This window comes from Adiantum capillus-veneris, chromosome 18 (genome assembly GCF_014529385.1).
Source record: "Adiantum capillus-veneris isolate H3 chromosome 18, ASM1452938v2, whole genome shotgun sequence".
NCBI classification, from domain to species: Eukaryota; Viridiplantae; Streptophyta; class Polypodiopsida; order Polypodiales; family Pteridaceae; genus Adiantum; species Adiantum capillus-veneris.
The window spans coordinates 30,518,172-30,543,303 of NC_140948.1; the positions used below are offsets into that span (position 1 = coordinate 30,518,172).

General features: G+C 45.5%; 1 protein-coding gene across 1 annotated transcript in view; it reads right to left on the reverse strand.

Annotated features, from left to right (window-relative positions):
• Positions 1-25,132, reverse strand: part of LOC147435421 (ankyrin repeat family protein / regulator of chromosome condensation (RCC1) family protein) — a 108,898-nt gene that overhangs the window by 53,254 nt on the left and 30,512 nt on the right. Inside the window, exons 6-8 of the mRNA XM_086488488.1 lie at positions 24,834-25,046; positions 24,236-24,727; positions 23,425-24,156 (exon numbers count right to left, since the gene is read on the reverse strand). Of these exons, the coding sequence (XP_086344614.1) occupies positions 23,425-24,156; positions 24,236-24,727; positions 24,834-25,046 (1,437 nt within the window). The remainder of the gene's footprint in view (positions 1-23,424; positions 24,157-24,235; positions 24,728-24,833; positions 25,047-25,132) is intronic.

Below are 25,132 nucleotides of genomic sequence, written 5' to 3' on the forward strand. Positions count from 1 at the left end.
ACTGCTATTTTGGGACTTGAAAATGTGTTGGCGTCATTACCTCCAGAATGACAAGGGGAACATTTTCTTACTCTGCCGTGAAGTCAATTGGGCAGCCGGTTGGGAGATTTTTAGGCGGCAACCCCGAAACGGGAAAATGCTTATAAATGTGCCAAGTGGGACCTTCTGGTGCACTTGCCTCATGCAACAAGAAGTGGGGCTGAATTTTAAGCTAGGAGAGGCTCATTTGCAGTTTTTGTCATAGGTTAAGAGCTATGGAGTGCTTGCTTTCCCTCTTATGCACAGTGCGGTGCCAGGAGTGATGCCCTGAACGCTACGCACTGCCCTCTCTCTCCCCTTTGGCAGTATGTTATGCCCCACTAGTGGGCTCTTCATTTGACCAATGTACAGTTGTGTGGGTTCATGCGCGATTGCCGAGGCAAGAGCCTCTTGCACAAGTACTGGATTAGCTAGCGGCTAATCCCCCCGCAGGTACAGGTGAATTCGGAGAGGTTTCACGCCAAAAATCTCGTCCGATTCAAAGGGCAAGTAGCCCTACAGGTGCAGGAGCTCGAGGACTTGCTACGGATGCGACCGGCACGCGAAACGGAGCCCGAAACAGCAAATTACAGCCTGCTGTGTATTTTTGCAGGTTTAGGGTTTTGGCCCTAAACGGACCCTAATACCCCCAGGAGGTTCGGGGACGCAAGGGGACCGCTGTACAGGTGATCTGGCGCATTTTCAGGGCTGAAAACAGAGAATTCAGCGTGCTGCAGATTCTCGCCAGGTTTTGCAAAGTGCCCGTATGCGTCAGGAAGGTCAGTCAATGCGTGGGAATACTGACTGTGAAGGGTTCTAGTACAGTTATGCTGCCGAAATCGGGCTGGAACAGTGGAAATTCAGCCGAGTTTGTGCGGGGCAGCTTGTAGGGAACCACAACGTTTATTCCCTCTTTTGAACAATAAAGAAATACCGAAAGGGGCGCCTAAGTTAGGGGCCAATATGGTGTCCATCTACTCATACAGGTGCAATCTAGCAGCCTGTATCCCTCTCCCCTTTGTTGTGTCTTGAAAGTACAGGTAAAATAGACGACTAATAATGGGTGAAAGCTAAATCAAGGTTTAAAGTAAAGTCTACCGCCCTTTTTGGATTGAACAGGCCGGTTTCAGCTACTGCCCAAGGGCCAATGTAAAAACGACCAAGTCGCTCTAATAATCTCCCTTGCTGTCTCTGAAACCCCCAAGAGTAATGAAGTGTAGCAGGGTGGTGACCAAAAGAGGGTAAGTGTCAGGCGTCAACACCTTGAATAGCTAGAAGAAATCGATCCCAAGCTGACTGCTCATCGGGAGAAATGGATGATAGAACTGGGGGTGTGATGGCTCGCCAATCAGAGTCGCTCTCAACGTTGTTGAAGTCACCTCCAACAACCCAAGAGTCTACGGCAGGTAGAACAGCAGCCAAGGAGGACCAAAAAGTAGCCCTCTCCCGAGGGGTAGTGGGTGCATAGACTGACACAAAACCAATGATAGATTCCCGAATCCGAATAGAAACATAAACTGCTCTGCCAGCGACAAGGGTACCATGCTGCTGAACTGAGGCCAAGTGACGTGGCCCTACTGAGATGCATACACCGCAACTCTGTCCATGAAGGCCCAGAGCAGGCTCCCAAAAAGTACGGGCGCCCGAGGGCATGAGATTGCCAAAGGGGGTGGCAATCTTATGCTCCTGTACTAGTAATATATCCACAGTGCCCACTACATGAGCGTGTAAATCTCTGCGAAGTAAAAGCTTACGGGAACCTTTTACCCGAGAAGTCTGTAAACCATTAGCATTCCAAGAAACTACATGTAAATCCATAGACTGCATGAAAGAGTTTGTAGAGCATCTGACTAACTGCGCATCTTCTTGGAGGCAGCTTGGCCATCCAAGGGGTGAGCTTCAGGCGGTAGGAAAGCAACCCGCAAGCCCTCTCTAAGATATGGTGTCTCATTGCACCAACTGCGGACCTCAGCTTGTTTACATTGCATTACCGATGCTGCAGCTTTGACACCCCAAATGCGCATAGACATAGGAAGCACCACATCTGAGGATACATGAATGACCATACGCAATGAATAGCAAGCATAAACATCACTCCACTCCATAGCACCAATACATGAAGGGTAATGAGGAGACAAAACATCAGGAGCGGAAGTAGACAACCATAAATGAATCCAAGCCATAGTCTGTGCGTGCACAAAATGTAGAACCTGATCCTCGGACCATTCCCGAGCAGCGTGGAATGGAAGGAAAAAGGAATGGGTAGGTTGAGAGCGACTGCCTATTAGAGAGGGAACACAACCTGTCTTGTGATGCATAAGGTAGAGCTGCACCCGCAATGGTCCTTCTGAGTCGACGCACATCTCAGCCTGATGAGTGCCGCTGGAAAGAGGGCAGGAGCTGAGAAAACTGCGTGGGACGTATGTATGAGCTGCTGAGGGAGGTGGAGGACCAGAAGGTGGAGGGAGGAGAGTAAGGGCGAGAGGAAGAGGAGGAGAAGGGAGAGGTAGTAGCGGTGAATGATCCATCTGCATGGGAACAGGGACCTCGGGAAGAGGGGAAGGAGCAGGCAGGGGAACTGCAGGTGAAGGAGGAGCTGGTAGCAAAGGTAATTGATCCTATGGCGAGGAAGAAGAATGGAGAGGAGATGCAGGGAATAAGGGGGTGGTGGAAACTTGAGAGGGAGCAGGAGAGGTAACACTGGGGGCTGGTGTCACCAGCGTGTGACTACTATCTATCCTTTTTGTTGATTTCTTTCTTATTATCTATTTACTTTCACTTTTTGGAAACACCCCTCGAGAAATCTAATTGCCCTGCATTGCATAGCTAGTGTGGAACTGTCCAGAGGGAGTCCAGGCCTGAGGGCAAGAGAGCACTAAGGTTGGACAAGGACTATGGTTAGCCAAAGTGGGGTCATTGACTAGCCAAAGTAGAATCCTTTGCTACAAAGGCTACATTTCAGTTTTGGGTGTGGCTGCAGTGTACAAAGGGGGTCGGATGACCTAGAAAGATACAATGGCAGTATCTCCTAAAATTTAGGGAACTGCTATTTTGGGACCCAAAAATGTGTTTGCGTCATTAGCTCCGGAATGACAAGAGGAACATTTTATTGCTCTGCAGTCAAGTCAACTGACGCACCAGTTGAGATATTTTTAGCCCAGTTGGCCAAAATCAGAAACTGGGCGAGGCTTGAAGACACAGGGGATCATAGACCAGACACAGGGAATTGCAATTATGGCTGACAGACCAGATAATGTGACTGAAGAGGTTTCCTCTTCACAGGGTCAACAGACACATGAAGTGGGTGAGTCCTCAAGACCACCACAGACAGATGATGATATATTCAGGGCCCAGTTGGCTACTGTTGTGGCTATGTTCACACAAGTAATGCACAATCCGAGGTTTTTAGCCTTTCTGCACAGTCAATGGAAACACCTGTACACATGGCGGAGAACATGCAGTCTCCACAACCTGTGCCTAAGGTGCAAGAACAGGTGGCTGAGATGCCAGTATTTCAAGCTGTACCAGTTCAGCGCGCCACTTTTCAGCAGCCTATAGCTAGTTCTAATGGGCAGGGAAGCAACCTACAGGCTATGCAACAGGTCTTCCCACCACCTTCAGTACACCCTGGCTATTTTGGAGATGGATCAGTATTCCAGAGCATGCGTGGTCATGCACCTGGAAATCAGTTTTACATGCCAGGAACAGTGTTCGGGGGTGCTCAAACGATGATGCCTAACCCCATGCATGGAGTCACGGGCATGCTACCAGGGTTTCAGAGCACTCAGGGCCAATTTGGGATGCCACACGCAAATTTTGGTATGGCTGGAATTACAAATCAGTAGCCAAATATGGCGTTTCCAGGTCAACTTAATTGCGGTCAGGGAACACAAAATGAACCCTAACAGTGTTCCCATGTTTCACTCACTTCCATATGACAATTTAACGCTGCTGGAGAGGCTAACTCCGTACAAAGAAGGTGGCAAAGGTGTGTCATTCACGACCTTTACAGGGTTTGATGACAGGAAGAAGTCTCTCTCATTCCTCCAGCAATTTGACAAGGCCTATGCAGGGGGAAACTTTACAGAGGCTTCAAAGGTCCGCAAGGCAGCCACTTTCTTGACAGGGAATGCGGGACAATGGTGGACAACTTTATTGCTTCAAGGGCAAGCTCCGTCCACATGGATTTACTTCAAGCAGATTTTTGCAGCAGCATGGTTATCTGATGACTTTCAAGCAGATGTCATGACAGAATGGCACCAGCTAAATGCTGCCACTTGCAGAAATTTGGATGATTACAATCGGAAGTTTTGGAAAGCTCTACTTCCAGTAACTTCCTATAGGTCTGTGCCATTGACAGAACAGATTGAAAAATACTGTTGTGGCCTACCTAAAGGATTGAGAGAGTACTGCACGAAGACCAAAGTCACTACTTTGACGCAGTTCATCGAGGTAGCAAACACTAGCAATGGTTTGCTCAAGGAAGAAGACTGTGAATTTAACACTGGCGTCAAGGCAGGATCAGGCAAGAAAAATTCAGCCAAGAAGCACGTTCCCAATGAGGCTCCTCAAGGGACTCAGGAGCCAGCCAACGCAGGGAAAGATAAAGTTACGACTGAATCAGAAAAGGGACCAGCAAAGAAATGGAAAAGACGTTTTCCTCGCAAGTCAGAAGAGCAAAAGAAGGTCTTGTGGACAGAGCACAAATGCTTTATATGTGAGCAGCCTGGCCACATTGCTTACAATTGTCCTACAAAGAAAAGGCCAGCTGATTCTGATGACAAGGAAGACAAGAAAGGAAAGAAGCCCATGGCTGGTCTAGTGCCAGATATGGTGGGCGACAAGCCAAATTCAGATGCAAGTGAGCTTTGCAGAGCATGGGGAAAGGTTAGGGATCAAACAGTGCTTATCTTCTTTGATCCAGGTGCCAAAGCCAACTTCATTTCCCCAGAATTGGCTTCAAAGTTGGGAATCAGACCTGAAGAGATGGGGTATACAGCAGAGGCAGGTTTGGCATGTCCTGGCCATACAGAGGCTGTGACACCCATCATTGGAAAGTTGCGTCTACATATCCAGTCCTATGTAGATGGTGAAGAATTTTACATCATGCCACTGGACGGATGTGATGTGTTGTTAGGTATTCCTTGGTTATTTCGTGTACAGGGAATCATGGATGCCTACAACAAAAAGATCACTGTACAGAGCAGGGGAAAGACTCACATTCTGGATGTAAAGCTTAAAGGGGAGTCTATTCCTACTGTATCAGCTTCTGCTATTACTTCTGTAATGAAAAAGCATCTTTCTGCGTACTTGGTTTTTGCACGTGAAGTGTCAGATTGTGATGAATCAAATTTATCTGTGCTAGATAAAGAAAGGTCAATGTTTTTACAACAGTATAGTGACTGTTTCTCCGATTCATTACCATCTCAATTACCGCCAGAGAGACCCGAGGACCATGCGATAGATTTGGTGCCAGGCGGTAGCCCACCAAATAAGCCTCCGTACAGGGTTAGTGCGGCTCAGCAGAAAGAGATAATGGGCCAAGTACAGGAGCTGTTAGAAAAGGGACTGATTCAGCCCAGTTCATCTCCATTCTGTTCTCCAGTGTTGTTGGTGCAGAAAAAGGATGGCTCATGGCGTATGTGCATCGACTACCGTGCACTGAACAAGAATACCATCAAGAATAGGTTCCCTATACCTAGAATTGATGATATTATGGACAAATTAGAAGGAGCAGCTATGTTTAGCAGGATAGATCTAAAGAGTGGGTACCATCAGATCCGCATTAGATCAGAGGATGTGCACAAGACTGCTTTTAGAACGACGTTTGGCCTTTCAGAATTTTTAGTGATGCCCTTTGGTCTCACAAATGCTCCTGCTACGTTCAATAGGATGATGGACAGAATTTTCCGTCCACACCAGCAGTTTGTTGGTACATTCTTTGATGACATGATAGTCTACTCAAAGAATGAAGAGGAGCATAGGCATCACTTGGCCATTGTGTTTAAAGAGTTACGCAGTCATAGATTGCTCATCAATGCAAAGAAAAGTGAGGTTTTTTCTCGAAGAGATTCATTTTCTCGGACACATTGTCTCAAAGGATGGTGTCAGAATGGATCCTGCAAACGTTGAAGCGATCAAGTCATGGCCAAATTTGAAGACGGTGCACGATGTCCGAAGTTTCTTGGGACTATGCTCCTATTACAGAAGGTTTATCCGAAATTTCACTGAGATTGCTTCACCTTTACATGCTCTTCAAAAGAAGGCAGTCACCTTTAGATGGACACAGAAAGAGATTTCAGCTTTTAATCTCTAAAAGGAAAGGATGACTTCAGATCCAGTCATTGTGTTGCCAGATCTTAGGAAGTCATTTGTGGTCCAATGTGATGCCTGCGGTAGTAGCATTGGTGCAGTGCTAATGCAAGATGGCAAGGTAGTAGCCTATGAGAGCAGAATTTTGCAAGGGCCAGAGATGACCATGCAGGTCTATGAGAAAGAGTTACTGGCTGTGATTCATGCGCTCTTAAGTTGGAAACACTACCTGCTAGGTGCAGACTTCGCTGTCCAAACGGACCACCAGACCTTGCGATACTTCTTGACACAGACAAAGTTATCTGAGAAGCATATGCGATGGGCAAATATCTTGTCCATGTTCCATTTTCAGATTGTGCATGTGGAAGGCAAGAAGAACGTTGTGGCTGATGCCTTGTCAAGGAAGCCACAAATTTCAGTTGTGTCGATTCCTTATCATCATGCACTTGATGATATAGGGGAACAGTATGAAAATGATGAAGATTTTGCAAGGGTCTTCGAGCAGCTAATGCATGGACAACGTCATCAACACTTTCTTCTGAAAGATGGGTTCATGATGATGCATGGCAGACTCTGTGTCACAAAGCCATTGCGACGCAAAGTTATGGAAGAGAGTCATGTCCCACCGTATGCAGGGCACCGTGGTATCGATGCTACAGTTAAAGCGGTTGAGACATTCTTCTACTGGCCTACATTGAGAAGAGATGTGGATGCCTTTGTGCGAGAATGCCTAATATGCCAAAAGGTCAAGTTTGACAGGCAAAAGGCACCAGGGTTATTGCAACCACTACCTATTCCAGACAAACCATGGCAAAGTATTGCTATGGATTTTATCTTTGATCTTCCGAGAACGCAGACAGGAAACGATGGTATTTGGACCATTATTTGCAGATCCAACGTGTACTATAAGACAGTGGCAAAATGTGCAGCTACCATTTTGTCATTGGAAAGTTAGTGACTCAAAGCAATGGCAGAGTGCGCAGCTACCACTATGTCATTGGGACAGGGTTCACACGCAGGCAATACATGAGTCGACGAGGTGTTGAATACACCAGGGTTGACAATGAGCATGTATGTGTCGTATATGTGTCGACAGGTGTTGAATACATCAGTGTTGACAGTAAGCATGTACGACATAGATGCAAACGAGGACGTTTGAGATTTCAAGAGGGGGGTATGTCACCAGCGTGTGACTACTATCTATTCTTTTTGTTGATTTCTTTCTTATTATCTATTTACTTTCACTTTTGAAAACACCCCTCGGGAAATCTAACTGCCCTGCATTGCATAGCTAGTGTGGAACTGTCCAGAGGGAGTCCAGGCCTCAAGGCAAGAGAGCACTAAGGTTGGACAAAGACTATGGTTAGCCAAAGTGGGGTCATTGACTAGCCAAAGTGGAATCCTTTGCTACAGAGGCTACATTTCAGTTCTGGATGTAGCCGCAGTGTACAAAGAGGGTCGGATGACCTAAAAAGATACAATGGCAGCATCTCCTAAAATTTAGGGAACTGCTATTTTGAGACCTGAAAATGTGTTGACGTCATTACCTCCGGAATGACAAAGGGAACATTTTCTTACTCTGCCGTGAAGTCAACTGGGCAACCGGTTGGGATATTTTTAGACGGCAACCCCGAAACGGGAAAATGCTTATAAATGTGCCAAGTGGCACATTCTGGTGCAGTTTCTAATGCAAGAGAGAGTTGGCGCTGAATTTTAAGCCGGGAGAGCCTCATTTTCAGATTTTGTCACAGGATAAGAGCTATGGAGTGCTTGCTTTCCCTCTTATGCACAGTGCGGTGCCAGGAGTGATGCCCTGCACGCTACGCACTGTCCTCTCTCTCCCCTTTGGCAGTATGTTATGCCCCTCTAGTGGGCTCTTCATTTGACCAATGTACAGTTGTGTGGGTTCATGCGCGATTGCCGAGGCAAGAGCCTCTTGCACAGGTACTGGATTAGCTAGCGGCTAATCCCCCCGCAGGTACAGGTGAATTCGGAGAGGTTTCACGCCAAAAATCTCGTCCGATTCAAAGGGCAAGTAGCCCTACAGGTGCGGGAGCTCGAGGACTTGCTACGGATGCGACCGGCACGCGAAACGGAGCCCAAAACAGTAAATTACAGCCTGCTGTGTATTTTTGCAGGTTTAGGGTTTTGGCCCTAAACGGACCCTAATACCCCCAGGAGGTTCGGGGACGCAAGGGGACCGCTGTACCGGTGATCTGGCGCATTTTCAGGGCTGAAAACAGAGAATTCAGCGTGCTGCAGATTCTCGCCAGGTTTTGCAAAGTGCCCGTATGCGTCGGGAAAGTCAGTGAATGCGTGGGAATACTGACTGTGAAGGGTTCTAGTACAGTTATGCTGCCGAAATCGGGCTGGAACAGTGGAAATTCAGCCGAGTTTGTGCGGGGCAGCTTGTAGGGAACCACAGCGTTTATTCCCTCTTTTGAACAATAAAGAAATAGCGAAAGAGGCGCCTAAGTTAGGGGCCAATCTGGTGTTCGTCTACTCATACAGGTGCAATCTAGCAGCCTGTATCCCTCTCCCCTTTGTTGTGTCTTTAAAGTACAGGTAAAATAGACGACTAATAATGGGTGAAAGCTAAATCAAGGTTTGAAGTAAAGTCTACCGCCCTTTTTGGATTGAACAGGCCGGTTTCCTGGTTCCATCGACGGGATTAAATTACTTTTTCCCATAGAAGTGAGCCTTGGTCAGTTTTGGGCTTGAAGACACAGGGGATCATAGACCAGACACAGGGAATTGCAATTATGGCTGACAGACCAGATGATGTGACTGAAGAGGTTTCCTCTTCACAGGGTCAACAGACACATGAAGTGGGTGAGTCCTCAAGACCACCACAGACAGATGACGATATATTCAGGACCCAGTTGGGTACTGCTGTGGCTATGTTCACACAAGTAATGCAGAATCCGAGGTTTTTAGCCTCTCTGCAACCTCCTGTTCCGTCTCAGCAAGTTGGGTCACTGGATCATATTCAAAAGCCTGTTAAGGCTCGAGCACAGGTGATTCATACCGCACAGTCAATGGAAACACCTGTACACTTGACGGAGAACATGCAGTCTCCACAACCTATCCCTAAGGTGCAAGAACAGGTGGCTGAGATGCCAGTCTTTCAAGCTGTACCAGTTCAGCCCGCCACCTTTCAGCAGCCTATAGCTGGTTCTAATGGGCAGGGAAGCAACCTACAGGCTATGCAACAGGTCTTCCCACCACCTTCAGTACACCCTGGCTATTTTGGAGGTGGATCCGTATTGCAGAGCATGGCTGGTCATGCACCTGGAAATCAGTTTTATACGCCAGGAACAGTGTTTGGGGGTGCTCAAACGATGATGCCTAACCCCATGTATGGTGTCACGGGTATGCTACCAGGGTTTCAGAGCACTCAGGGCCAATTTCGGATGCCACAAGCAAATTTTAGTATGGCTGGAATTACAAATCAGCAGCCAAATATGGCATTTCCATGTCAAGTTAATAGCGGCCAAGGAACACAGATGAACCCTAATAGTGTTCCCATGTTTCAGTCACTTCCATATGACAATTTAACGCCGCTGGAGAGGCCAACTCCGTACAAAGAAGGTGCCAAAGGTGTGTCTTTCACGACCTTTACAGGGTTTGATGACAGGAAGAAGGCTCTCTCATTCCTCCAGCAATTTGACAAGGCCTATGCAGGGGGAAACTTTACAGAGGCTTCAAAGGTCCGCAAGGCAGCCACTTTCTTAACAGGGAATGCGGGACAATGGTGGACAACTTTATTACTTCAAGGGCAAGCTCCGTCCACATGGATTTACTTTAAGCAGATTTTTGCAGCAGCATGGTTATCTGATGATTTCGAAGCAGATGTCATGACAGAATGGCACCAGCTAAATGCTGCCACTTGCAGAAATCTGGATGATTACAATCGGAAGTTTTGGAAAGCTCTACTTCCAGTAACTTCCTATAGGTTTGTGCCATTAAAAGAACAGATTGAAAAATACTATTGTGGCCTACCTAAAGGATTAAGAAAGTACTGTACGAAGACAAAAGTCACTACTTTGACGCAGCTCATCGAGGTAGCAAACACTGGCAATGGTTTGCTCAAGGGAGAAGACTGTGAATTGAACACTGGCGTCAAGGCAGGATCAGGCAAGAAAAATTCAACCAAGAACCACGTTCCCAATGAGGCTTCTAAAGGGACTCAGGAGTCAGCCAACGCAGGGAAAGATAAAGCTACGGCTGAATCAGAAAAGGGACCAGCGAAGAAATGGGAAAGACGTTTTCCTCGCAAGTCAGAAGAGCAAAAGAAGGTCTTGAGGACAGAAACAAATGCTTTATTTGTGAGCAGCCTGGCCACATTGCTTACAACTGTCCTACAAAGAAAAGGCCAACTGATTCTGAAGACAAGGAGGACAGGAAAGGAAAGAAGCCCATGGCTGGTCTAGTGCCAGATATGGTGGGCGATAAGCCAAATTCAGATGCAAGTGAGCTTTGCAGAGCATGGGGAAAGGTTAGGGATCAAACAGTGCTTATCTTCTTTGATCTAGGTGCCAAAGCCAACTTCATTTCCCCAGAATTGGCTTCAAAGTTGGGAATCAGACCTGAAGAGATGGGGTATACAGCAGAGGCAGGTTTGGCATGTCCTGGCCATACAGAGGCTGTGACACCCATCATTGGAAAGTTGCGTCTACATATCCAGTCCTATGTAGATGGTGAAGAATTTTACATCATGCCACTGGATGGATGTGATGTGTTGTTAGGTATTCCTTGGTTATTTCGTGTACAGGGAATCATGGATGCCTACAACAAAAAGATCACTGTACAGAGTAGGGGAAAGACTCACATTCTGGATGTAAAGCTTAAAGGGGAGTCTATTCCTACTGTATCAGCTTCTGCTATTACTTCTGTAATGAAAAAGCATCTTTTTGCGTACTTGGTTTTTGCATGTGAAGTGTCAGATTGTGATGAATCAAATTTATCTGTGCTAGATAAAGAAAGGTCAATGTTTTTACAACAGTATAGTGACTGTTTCTCCGATTCATTACCATCTCAATTACCGCCAGAGAGACCCGAGGACCATGCGATAGATTTGGTGCCAGGCGGTAGCCCACCAAATAAGCCTCCGTACAGGGTTAGTGCGGCTCAGCAGAAAGAGATAATGGGCCAAGTACAGGAGCTGTTAGAAAAGGGGCTGATTCAGCCCAGTTCATCTCCATTCTGTTCTCCAGTGTTGTTGGTGCAGAAAAAGGATGGCTCATGGCGTATGTGCATCGACTACCGTGCACTGAACAAGAATACCATCAAGAATAGGTTCCCTATACCTAGAATTGATGATATTATGGACAAATTAGAAGGAGCAGCTATGTTTAGCAGGATAGATCTAAAGAGTGGGTACCATCAGATCCGCATTAGATCAGAGGATGTGCACAAGACTGCTTTTAGAACGACGTTTGGCCTTTCAGAATTTTTAGTGATGCCCTTTGGTCTCACAAATGCTCCTGCTACGTTCAATAGGATGATGGACAGAATTTTCCGTCCACACCAGCAGTTTGTTGGTACATTCTTTGATGACATGATAGTCTACTCAAAGAATGAAGAGGAGCATAGGCATCACTTGGCCATTGTGTTCAAAGAGCTACGCAATCATAGGTTGCTCATCAATGCAAAGAAAAGTGAGGTTTTTTCTGGAAGAGATTCACTTTCTTGGACACATTGTCTCAAAGGATGGTGTCAGAATGGATCTTGCAAAAGTTGAAGCGATCAAGTCATGGCCAAATTTGAAGACGGTGCACGATGTCCGAAGTTTCTTGGGACTATGCTCCTATTACAGAAGGTTTATCCGAAATTTCACTGAGATTGCTTCACCTTTACATGCTCTTCAAAAGAAGGCAGTCACCTTTAGATGGACACAGAAAGAGATTTCAGCTTTTAATCTCTAAAAGGAAAGGATGACTTCAGATCCAGTCATTGTGTTGCCAGATCTTAGGAAGTCATTTGTGGTCCAATGTGATGCCTGCGGTAGTAGCATTGGTGCAGTGCTAATGCAAGATGGCAAGGTAGTAGCCTATGAGAGCAGAATTTTGCAAGGGCCAGAGATGACCATGCAGGTCTATGAGAAAGAGTTACTGGCTGTGATTCATGCGCTCTTAAGTTGGAAACACTACCTGCTAGGTGCAGACTTCGCTGTCCAAACGGACCACCAGACCTTGCGATACTTCTTGACACAGACAAAGTTATCTGAGAAGCATATGCGATGGGCAAATATCTTGTCCATGTTCCATTTTCAGATTGTGCATGTGGAAGGCAAGAAGAACGTTGTGGCTGATGCCTTGTCAAGGAAGCCACAAATTTCAGTTGTGTCGATTCCTTATCATCATGCACTTGATGATATAGGGGAACAGTATGAAAATGATGAAGATTTTGCAAGGGTCTTCGAGCAGCTAATGCATGGACAACGTCATCAACACTTTCTTCTGAAAGATGGGTTCATGATGATGCATGGCAGACTCTGTGTCACAAAGCCATTGCGACGCAAAGTTATGGAAGAGAGTCATGTCCCACCGTATGCAGGGCACCGTGGTATCGATGCTACAGTTAAAGCGGTTGAGACATTCTTCTACTGGCCTACATTGAGAAGAGATGTGGATGCCTTTGTGCGAGAATGCCTAACATGCCAAAAGGTCAAGTTTGACAGGCAAAAGGCACCAGGGTTATTGCAACCACTACCTATTCCAGATAAACCATGGGAAAGTATTGCTATGGATTTTATCTTTGATCTTGAGAGAACGCAGACAGGAAACGATGGTATTTGGACCATTATTTGCAGATTCAGCAAACAGGCTCATTTTATTCCTGTCAAGAAGAAGATAAAGCCAGATCAAATGGCCCGCTTGTTTATGAGCAATATTTTCAAGTATCATGGCATGCCACAGTCGATTGTTAGCGACCGTGATCCACGCATGACAAGTTTGTTCTGGAGAGGCTTGTTTGAGAATATGGGCACTACGCTCAAATTCTCTTCGTCATTTCATCCTCAAACAGATGGGCAGTCAGAAGAGGCAAATTCTACTGTCCTAGATCTGCTGAAGTGCTATGTGTCAGAGCATAAAGGAAAGTGGGAGCAGTATTTGCCATTGGTGGAGTATGCATACAATAATACAGTGCATTCATCAACTGGCAAGGCACCCTTTGAGATAGTTGAAGGTGGCAAGAAAGTTCCTCCCATACTGCATACAAAGAACAAGATATTTGAAGCAGATAAGTATGTTCAGGACATGGATGAAATGTACAAGAAGGTCAAAGTGGCCTTAGAAAGGACTCAGGCAAAGCAAAAGAAAGCAACTGATCGTCACCGTCGTGAAGTGGTATATTCACTTGGTGATTGGGTGCTTTTACGCTTTGAAAAGGCAAGGTTAAAGAAGATGAAGGGCAAGGAAAGACTGTTTCCAAAGCTCAGCATGCGTTACTATGGGCCTTTTCAAGTGTGCGACATAATCAGTGATGTTGCATATAGGCTGAAATTGCCTGACAGTTGGAAGATTCACAATCGTTTCATGTGAGTCTTCTCAGACCCTATGTGGGTGATGTGCCAGAAGATATGCCAGCTGAAGATCCGCCGGAAGTCGAGGAACTTGACGAGATCTTGGTCCCGGAACAGATTTTGGCACACAAAGAAAGGAAAGTGAAAGGCAAGGTTGCTAGGCGTTACTTAGTAAAGTTCAGAAACTATCCACCAATGGATGCTAAGTGGATGGAAGAAGGTGAACTTGCAGAGTCACCAACTGTGTTATCACTTTACCTGGAAGCCTTCGATTTGCAACCTACCTTGACCCCTTGAGTTTCAAAGCTAAATGGATTGTCAGTGTGACAATGGCTTCTGAAACAAATGATGTACATGGTATTTAAAGTGAGCTCAAATGAAATACCTGTTACATGAATGTTAGAGCTGTACAGATTGTCAGTTTGGCAATTGCTCTTATGGAATGTCCAAAAGTTTGGTTAGTGCTATAAAAGTGAGTATTTCTTGTCACTTTGTCAAGGATACAGTGATTGCTTCTATTCAAGATTACATGTGTAACTGCATTCTTAAACTGTCGGTTTGGGTATGCTCGAAAGTGTTATGGGATCCAACGTGTACTATAAGACAGTGGCAAAATGTGCAGCTACCATTTTGTCATTGGAAAGTTAGTGACTCAAAGCAATGGCAGAGTGCGCAGCTACCACTATGTCATTGGGACAGGGTTCACACGCAGGCAATACATGAGTCGACGAGGTGTTGAATACACCAGGGTTGACAATGAGCATGTATGTGTTGTATATGTGTCGACAGGTGTTGAATACATCAGTGTTGACAGTAAGCATGTACGACATAGATGCAAACGAGGACGTTTGAGATTTCAAGAGGGGGGTATGTCACCAGCGTGTGACTACTATCTATCCTTTTTGTTGATTTCTTTCTTATTATCTATTTACTTTCACTTTTGGAAACACCCCTCGGGAAATCTAACTGCCCTGCATTGCATAGCTAGTGTGGAACTGTCCAGAGGGAGTCCAGGCCTGAGGGCAAGAGAGCACTAAGGTTGGACAAAGACTATGGTTAGCCAAAGTGGGGTCATTGACTAGCCAAAGTGGAATCCTTTGCTACAGAGGCTACATTTCAGTTCTGGATGTGGCCGCAGTGTACAAAGAGGGTCGGATGACCTAGAAAGATACAATGGCAGCATCTCCTAAAATTTAGGGAACTGCTATTTTGGGACCTGAAAATGTGTTGACGTCATTACCTCCGGAATGACAAAGGGAACATTTTCTTACTCTGCCGTGAAGTCAACTAGGCAACCGGTTGGGATATTTTTAGACGGCAACCCCGAAACGGGAAAATGCTTATAAATGTGCCAAGTGGCACATTCTGGTGCAGTTTCTAATGCAAGAGAGAGTTGGCGCTGAATTTTAAGCTGGGAGAGCCTCATTTTCAGCAATTGCTCTTATGGAATGTCCAAAAGTTTGGTTAGTGCTATAAAAGTGAGTATTTCTTGTCAGTTTGTCAAGGATACAGTAATTGCTTCTATTAAAGAGTACATGTGTAACTGCATTCTTAAACTGTCGGTTTGGGTATGCTCGAAAGTGTTACGGGATCCAACATGTACTATAAGACAGTGGCAAAATGCGTAGCTACCATTTTGTCATTGGAAAGTTAAGTGACTCAAAGCAATGGCAGAGTGCGAAGCTACCACTATGTCATTGGGACAGGGTTCACACGCAGGCAATACATGTGTCGACAAGGTGTTAAATACACGAGGGTTGACAATGAGCATGTATGTGTCGTACATGTGTCGACAGGTGTTGAATACATCAGTGTTGACTAGGAGCATGTACGACATAGATGCAAACGAGGACGTTTGAGATTTCAAGAGGGGGGTATGTCACCAGCGTGTAACTACTATGTATCCTTTTTGTTGATTTCTTTCTTATTATCTATTTACTTTTACTTTTTGGAAACACCCCTCCGGAAATCTAACTGCCCTGCATTGCATAGCTAGTGTGGAACTGTCCAGAGGGAGTCCAGGCCTGAGGGCAAGAGAGCACTAAGGTTGGACAAGGACTATGGTTAGCCAAAGTGGGGTCATTGACTAGCCAAAGTGGAATCCTTTGCTACAAAGGCTACATTTCAATTCTGGGTGTGGCTGCAGTGTACAAAGGGGGTCGGATGACCTAGAAAGATACAATGGCAGTATCTCCTAAAATTTAGGGAACTCCTATTTTGGGACCCGAAAATGTGTTTGCGTCATTAGCTCCGGAATGACAAGAGGAACATTTTATTGCTCTGCTGTCAAGTCAACTGACGCACCAGTTGAGATATTTTTAGCCCAGTTGGCCAAAATCAGAAACTGGGCGAGGTGTCACTCTGTGAGCCTTCCTCTACTTCTGGCTAGAGGAGGGGGCGCCAAAAATGAGAGAGGAGGCTGATTTTCAGTTTTGTCACAGGTTAAGAGCTATGGAGTGCTTGCTTTCCCTCTTATGCACAGTGCAGTGCTAGGAGTGATGCCCTGCACGCTACGCACTACCCTCTCTCTCCTCTATGGCAGTATGTTATGCCCCACTAGTGGGCTTTTCATTTGACCAATGTACAGTTGTGTGGGTTCATGCGCGATTGCCGAGGCAAGAGCCTCTTGCACAGGTACCGGATTAGCTAGCGGCTAATCCCCCCGCAGGTACATGTGATTCGGAGAGGTTTCACGCTCGAAATCTCGTCCGATTCAAAGGGCAAGTAGCCCTACAGGTACGGGAACTCGAGGACTTGCTACAGATGCGACCGGCACGCAAAACGGAGCCCGAAACAGTAAATTACAGCCTGCTGTGTATTTTTGCAAGTTTAGGGTTTTGGCCCTAAACGGACCCTAATACCCCCAGGAGGTTCGGGGACGCAAGGGGAACGCTGTACAGGCGATCTGGCGCATTTTCAGGGCTGAAAACAGAGAATTCAGCGTGCTGCAGATTCTCGCCAGGTTTTGCAAAGTGCCCGTATGCGTCGGGAAAGTCATTTAATGCGTGGGAATACTGACCGTGAAGGGTTCTAGTACAATTATGCTACCGAAATCAAGCCAGAACAGTCAAAATTCAGCCAAGGTTGTGCGGGGCAGCTTGGAAAGAACCACAGCGTTTATTCCCTCTTTTAAACAATAAAGAAATACCGAAAGGGGCGCCTAAGTTAGGGGCCAATCTCGTGTCGAACTTCTCATACAGGTGCATTCTAGCATCTGTATCCTATTCCCCTCTCTTGTGTCATTATAGCACAAGTAGAATAGAGGACTAATAATGGGTGAAAGCTAAATCAAGGTTTAAAGTAAAGTCTACCGCCCTTTTTGGATTGAACAGGCCGGTTTCAGCTGGCTGCGTTGTTGGTTGCTGACTCAGTGGGAGCTGAAGCAGAGGGAGGAACATGGAGGGTCGGAGCTCAAGGAGCACCTGTATGTTGCTGAGGTGCTCGAGTAGTAGTAGGAGGAACCGGTTGTTGACGCTGACCACGTGGCTGAGCATGAGTGCCACGAGCTGGCTATTGTTGCCGCCGATGGCGTGGCAGGGTGGGGCAATTTCGCGCCAAGTGTCCCATCTCGTGACAGCATAAGCACTGTCCTAGGCGGCCAGTGACTACCATTCGGAGAGAGTAGTCTCGATCGCGTACAGCCACAGTAACTGTATCTGGTAATGAAGTATCCCGAAACACCAAGACCTGAATGCGAGGTGGGCCAGATGAGAAGATGCAGGATCCTGGAACTATCGTGCCAAAATGAGCAGCAATCATCTGAAGGAGATGCTCATCAATAAAATGGAGAGGCATATCCGGGAAGGAGAGCGTCAGAGGGAATCTGGGAATAAGGTGTCAACTGTCAAACTCCTCAGTGGAAAACTCGGGATACCACCTCGTCAAGTATATCATCCTACGATCAAAGAGTATCGGAGAGCGAGCCAGGAGAGCTGAGGCAGTGGCGGGATCTGAAAGACATACCATGAATATGCCCCTGCCAAGGAATGTAAGCTCCGAGATCCGTCCCTGAGTAGTGCCCAATGCAGTCTGACACCAATCTCTCTCTCTCTCTCTCTCTCTCTCTCTCTCTCTCTCTCTCTCTCTCTCTCTCTCTCTCTCTCTCTCTCTCTCTCTCTCTCTCTCTCTCTCTCTCTCTCTCTCTCTCTCTCTCTCTCTCTCTCTCTCTCTCTCTGCCCCCGAGTGGCGATTGGCCAGCTCAGAGTATCATCACACCAACTTGAGATTGAGGCAGGCAGAGCGGCACGGGTCATTAGAGCAGAGAGGATCTGCAGACTATGTCAGGGGGAGGTTGAGAGCGAGGAGCATTACCTATGCAGGTGCAGAGCATACAGTAACATCAGAGACAGATACACTTCCTTGTTCAGTGGACACCCCACACTACGCCAGATCATGGAGTCTAAAGACCAGCGCCGATTTGGCCAATTCTTGACGGAGATACAGCGTCATAGGCAGATGCTACTACACGATCCTATTACAGGGAGGGGGGGACGGCAGCTCCAGCTCACTGACTTCTTTCAGAGATCTACTACAGTGCATATGCCGACACAGGAGGGGGTTACCCAACAGCGAGCTGAGGACCTCTGAGCCAGACGGAGACCGAGAGCATCTGGTTACCAGACACCTGTACTACATGAGGGAGATTACAGAGATTCGGGCTCGTCATCAGCGCCATATCCAGGAGCAGATCGCTCATTTACATCTACATCCGGAGATCATGCTACAGGGGATTTTTACTTCGCCATCGCCTATGTATCACATATTACATCCTCATTATGGGACTGGATGGAGCTAGCTAGTTTGCATTGCATTCTTGTACACCCCTACGCATATATTTCACATACCCTTAGTGTTAGTGCTCCATCTCCCACCACACTCCACTCATCACTCCTATCCTACTAGTTCAATCCTATTTTATTTTATTTCATGTTAAATTTTGTCCTTTTTTTGATCACCCAGAGGACATTGACAGTTGTACATCGATTTTGTCTCATAGGTCGAGTTCGGCCTCTAGTAGACGTTAATAAAACTCTCTCTCTCTCTCTCTCTCTCTCTCTCTCTCTCTCTCTCTCTCTCTCTCTCTCTCTCTCTCTCTCTCTCGCGCGCGCAAAGTCCAATGATGCAGTTTCTTTTCGTGTGTTGCTATTGATTTCTCGCTTGGAGTGTCCAAGCCTGTAACATCAATTGCAAATTGACACGTATGTGAAAAGATTGATCAAGTACTCCAAGGACCAAAAATATGTTAAGTACTTGAAGACTCATCCACTTGACGAGGTCAGCAATAAAGCAAAAAGCAAACCCGAATGCAGAAAAGCAGAAGTTGTACTCACAAGACGAGTTTAACGAAGCTCTTGATAAGAAAATCAATAAATGAAAAGCACAAAGCACTCTCGAAAGAGAAGCAAATCAACAGATTATTTGGGCTGGCAATCGACTTTCGAGGTGGCTAGGAGATCCAAGAAGCATGTTTGTTTTGAGGATGACCCCAATTTTTCTTCGTCTTTAGAGTCCCTCTAGTTCCAGTGAGGATGAGAAAAAACGGAAGAAGCAGAGGAAGACCAAGATAAGCAAATCCAAGAAACAGTCTAGAAAGCTAAGAAAGCTATCTAGCAGTTCAAAGGAGGAGACCTCATCCTCTTCTGACACTTCAAACAGTGAGAAAAAGCAAAAGAAGACCAAGGCGTTCAAGCATGGTGTCAAGCAGCGAAAGTTTTGACATGTTTGCAGACTTGAGGATACCCATCGAGCCCTTGCTTTTATACAACGATTTGACATCGTCTTTTTGGGAGGTCATTTCTCGGAAGCCTCCAAGGTACAAAGGGCGGCGTCTTACCTGAAGGGTAGCACACACACATGGTGGTCTACCTTGTTGTTGCACAAAGAAGCACCTAAAAAGTGGATTAAATTCAAACGAATTTTCACTTCGGCATGGTTAACGGAAGAATGTGAAGAAGATGTCATCACGGCTTGGCATCATCTGAGGATGAAAAAGGAAGACACTTTGGTTGCCTATTGCTAGAGGTTTTGGGATACCTTTTTGCCAATGTCCTCTTTTCGGAGATCACTTTGAAGGAGCAAATTGAGCGATTTCGTTGAGGACTACCAAAAAAGAATCGACGGTATTGCCTAAAACAAAAGTCAGAATCCATTCAGAGACTTATGGGACATGCCAAGGAAGGTTTTGGTATGCATGCCGCCTCATTGACCTATCCTACGAACAAAAGTCAGTGTCCACCTCAACGAGGCAAGGGTCTATCAAGGAAAAGCGGAACCAAAAGAAGAAATCCACAAAGGCCAAATTGACAGAAGAGCAACGTGCTGAGTACTTCAAAGAGGGCATGTGTTATGGTTGTGATGAACACAGGCATGTCTTTGAGAAGTGCCCAAAGAAAGAACCAAGGGAACAAGTTGATAGTTCATTAGAGAGTTCTGATGATTCCGAACAATGGTGGACAGGGGGACAAGTCCCAAGGCACAAGAAAAAGAACATACGAGTAAGCTAGGCCCACCAATAATTTGGTCAAGAGCAAGCTTTTACGGCTCTCGATGCAAAGTGGATGGGGGAGAAGAACTTTGCAGATTCTCTTCAATTTTGAGGTGTTCCTTTAGGATTTTGGAGTTTAAGCAACGTCTATTCCTTAAGTGCACCTTGAATCAACGGGTTGAATTTGGTGTAGTGTGTGTGTTGTACAAGAGGAGAGCCACTCAACTCCTTTGTCACACGTTGCCTAGATCGAATAAAGTCACTAATTTCTCCTTGAAATTTTAGAAATTTCCTTGATTCAACTGATTACATGTACTCTTTCATGTGTGTATTGTTTGAGTAATGTAAAGAAAGATGAAATGTCTGTAGAATTTCGTCTTATGAATGATTTGATGAATTTAGTGCATCTAGACAATCTGTTAGAGATCAATGAGATCTAGATGTGATGGCTAAGTGAATGTGATTGCTAGTGCATCAAGATTTCAATATGGATGAGATGATTGGACACTGATGTAAGTGCATCAAGAGTTTCGAAAGGCTGAGATGGCCACACAAAGATCTAGGTGCATCAAGAGTTCTGGTCTAGATGAGATGACTGGATTGAAAGTTTGCACTTCACTGTTCAATGTGAACTAAGTGCTTGATGTGTAAAATGCATGCTTTGTGAATGTACTGTCTTGTGGGAATGGCCATGGGCATGTTTTGCTTGAAATGTGTGAAGGATATGAATTAGATAGTGACAAAATTTAGTGGATTAAGACATCCTAAAAAGATGAGCACAATCTGGATGTGATTGCTAAATATCTAAGATCCTCAATAGAAATGTGAATGTTCAATGATCGTTGTCTTTGTGCAAAGTATTGGATGTGTGCAATCTAGTGCATGGGTACATAGAGTCACTGTCTATTGAGCTAGTTTTTGTCCTGTGTATATTTTGTAGGCAAAATCGAGGGCGATTACAATTCTTCAAGAGGGGAGTATGTCAAAAGTTTGTGACATGGCATGCCCGCAAAGAAGAGTAAAGGGCTTTTAACCTAACCCCTACCAACTTATGGACATCGATTGAGGAGCCTGAATCCAAAACAAACAAAGCGTAAAGGCTGCCTCCAAATTTTGGATTTTACGCTGACACGTGGCACTGCTGTATGGAATCCCGCACTTTACACTCCTTGTTCATGACCTGACAAGGTAATACCGAGGGCATGCTTGCACAAACTTCTGAGGGGCCATGCTTTTGGATGAGAGCTTTTGGGGATCTGCTTTTGGCAACCCTTGTACTGTTTATAAGAGTCTCTGGGAGGCCACTCTGGAGAGCATCTCGACGCAGAGTCTCAAAGAGGTGGACCCTCGGAGAGTTGTACCTTTGTGATTGGCAATCAATAAAGGAAATACTGGAAGGGGTGCCAGTCTTTGGGGCCAGAGCATCTGGGAACGGGACTTTGTTCAATGTCGACTCTCATATTCTCTCTCTATTAAGTTCGATTCAATTATTTGCAGTTTATGTTCCTGTGTTGCTATTGATTTCTCGCTTGGGGTGTCCAAGCCTATAACAGGCCTATCCTGGGGCAACTCACGCTCTCCTCAACTACCATTGACTGTTGATCCTCATGCTCTATCCCTCTGTCCAGCTGCTCTGGTACCTCCTCTTGATCCTAGTCTAGAAACCTCTCCTCAGAGGGTTTGTCTGCCACCTAAACCAACCTCGGTCTCGCTACCCGTCTGTAAACAAGGATAGGTTGTGTTTGTAGTTGTCTACTTGTCTGTCTCTGTCTCTGTCTATGTCTCTATGTCTGATCAACAATGTGCTGTTGCTAAGCACTCTGCTGCTACTGGCTCTGACCCCTCTAATCTCTATCATGATGTTACGCAGGGCCCTGTTGTTGTGCAGAACTCTGTTGGGTCTGCTGCGGTTGTGAGGGTTGTCTCCTCCTGCGACCAGTCTAACTCTGCTATCGCCCTCTAACCACATCTATACCAACAAAACATGCCATATGTTGTAAGAGACACCAACTCTGAAGAATACAATATGGATGTGACACCATATGGAAACTACATACTCTCTCGACTTTGGAGCCGTGATCATCAGTAGTCACAATACATACTACACAGCATGCCATACCAAGACTACATAGGCTATGGGCTCCATTATCAGCTCTAGCTTTACTAACAAATTGTTTTTTGAAACCCTACCCCCGTAAGGACTGTATCATACATACTAATCCCCGTACATACTGATCCTACCCAGCTAGAGTGTGCACTGTGTGCATACACGTGCATTTGCTATCGAGAGCGCACCCTAATCAAAAAAGGCTATGGGGAATATGAAAGAATCCTAGGGGCGTCACATTGGGATCATCTCAAGAAGTCACACTTGCATGGATTGCTCGTGCACACGACACCAAGAGAGGGATTGCTCTCAGTATTGTCCAGATAAGATTTGACAACATTTATAGACACCAACAATCCTCATGTCCAACGATCCTCTCTCCCTTCATTCCCTTCGCATCCCACTCCACCATCTTTTCCATCTCCCTTCACTTGTTTTTTTAAGTTATTCAAGTTATTGTAGAGTGCTAAAGCTGATTCAAGTGTTGCAAATTACAGTAGTTCACAACCTTTTCTTCTAATCACTTTTCCAAAGGAGTTACAAGTAGAGTAGCTCAATTCGCTACTATCAGCCAAGTAATAGTAGATCCGAACCCAGCATCCTTGCCACATCAGCCCCAGGAGGTATATGTACGGACTCTAGAGAGGCCACTTGGAGCAATCAACGAGGAGGAAATTGGAGCATTCAAGAGATCAGCGAGCCATTTGTCATTAATGGTACTTTCCTTGCATGATCAATTCTCTTGTAAAAACAGTTTGTGCAATAACAAAGCAAATTTTATATAAATGTAAACAAATTTTCAGCCTAGCAAACAGCACCTACTAATTTGGGCGCAGAAAATAATACTCGCCAATTTTATTGCTATATATACTAGTTGGCTATAATACTAGTTCTATTTATACAAATACACTATTCATAAAAACCAAGTAAACTCATCAAAGCAAGCAAAATCCAATAAAAGCAGAATATGTTTACTTTCTCTGCACTTGGAAAAGATTTCAACTGGATCTGGGTTTCAGCAATTCCATCTTCACACTTTCGGTTTCCGACTTTGTTGAGTTGTCCACTCCTGGACTTCTTCTGAGACTCATCTGCTGGTACCTGCTCAGCCACAAGCTTGTTGCTTTTTCTTCTGCCATTGCGATTGCGCCTATTCCCAATCTCTTTTCCTTGGAATCCTTCAGCGGTGAAATCCACAGAGAGTTGAGACTCGCCCTCATTTATATCTGCTGTAAATACTGCTCCAGAATCAAGAGCCAAAATTGCATCCTTGATTGCTAATTTTGTTTCCAGCTTAGCAAGCTGCTGATGATCCAAAACATGACCCCGAGACTGCCGCAATTCAAGAGCTTCAATTTGCTGAAGCTTCTTCTTGAGGGCTCTTAACTGCTTAATAACAGCTTGATCTACACGACTCTCCTTATCGAAAAGACCTTCTGACTCCCTTCTGTCAGAATTAACATTGCTTGAGTCAGTTAAGGATAGAGAACGCATACGAGAGGACAAACCAGAATCGCAGTCATCCTCCTCACTGTCTACAATCGCTGGAAACAAAGCAGTAGGAGTTGGAAAGAGTCTATGACTCCATGGCTGTGAGGAAGTAGCATCTAAAGCTTTCTCCAAGTCGGCCAGTAAAGTGGGAGTCACATGGGCAAATGCCGTAGGAGACACTGTAAGTAGGTAGTCCAGATTGTGCAGGACCAGATCCTTGAAAATAAAACAACATGTAAGACAATGTGAACAGGGAGAAGAAAGCTAAATTTACCTTCCATTATACACTGCTCACCTCACAATGCTTCCTCAACTTACTAGCTTCTACAGAATCTGCAATTTCCAAAAGCTGCAGTGCATTTTTTGGTTCCACCACATGCTGTGAGATCACATTTTCACAAAGCTCTTTCAAAGTAGGAGGTTCAAGAGGCAGCCTCGATAACTCATTGCAGGTCTTGCTTCTTGCAGATAAGGCAATTCCCATCTCATCAAACTCGATATCTTCCTCAAAATCTTCTGATTCTCTCTCAGCTTGAGGAGAGACCTCATTTGACTCATGAGATTGAAAGCTAGGCATGTAGACAGCAGCTACTGCCAGAGAGTGATTCTCCCCGACGGATATTAGGGTGTTGTGCTTTACACCATGTATACGAAACGGTACGGGGGGCATTTCGTCTTTCGCCTTTTCTCCATCCCATGCATAAATGTCACCAAGCGCTGTAACAACTGCAGTCCGATACTTGCCTGCTGCAACAGCAAGAGCTTGATGCCCAGACAAGGCCATGAGCTGCAATTGACCATAATGTCAACACTTATCAACAGCATTACAGCATCACCAATACCGAGCCAACAGAAGTAAGCAGATAACAAACTCATAAAGGGTCAAAACCCACCTGATGACAACGAACATTTGGATCAGCAGAAAACCAGAAAAAGATCAGCCCATCCTCTGAAATAGCAGTGCTATGTGTTGTTCCTGCAGCAACAGCAACAATGTGAAGACGCTCTGCTTGATGAAACTTCAAAAGTGTATTCCCAGCCTTCCTTGTATTTCTTGCAATAGACACACGCCTTGGCATCACCAGCTTGTATCCCCAGGTAAAAACCTGTACATAAATCAAGCAACAAGGATTAACCTTCACAATCCCCATTAGAACCTTTGTATCTTAAGCATAGAAGAATTACAACTGAC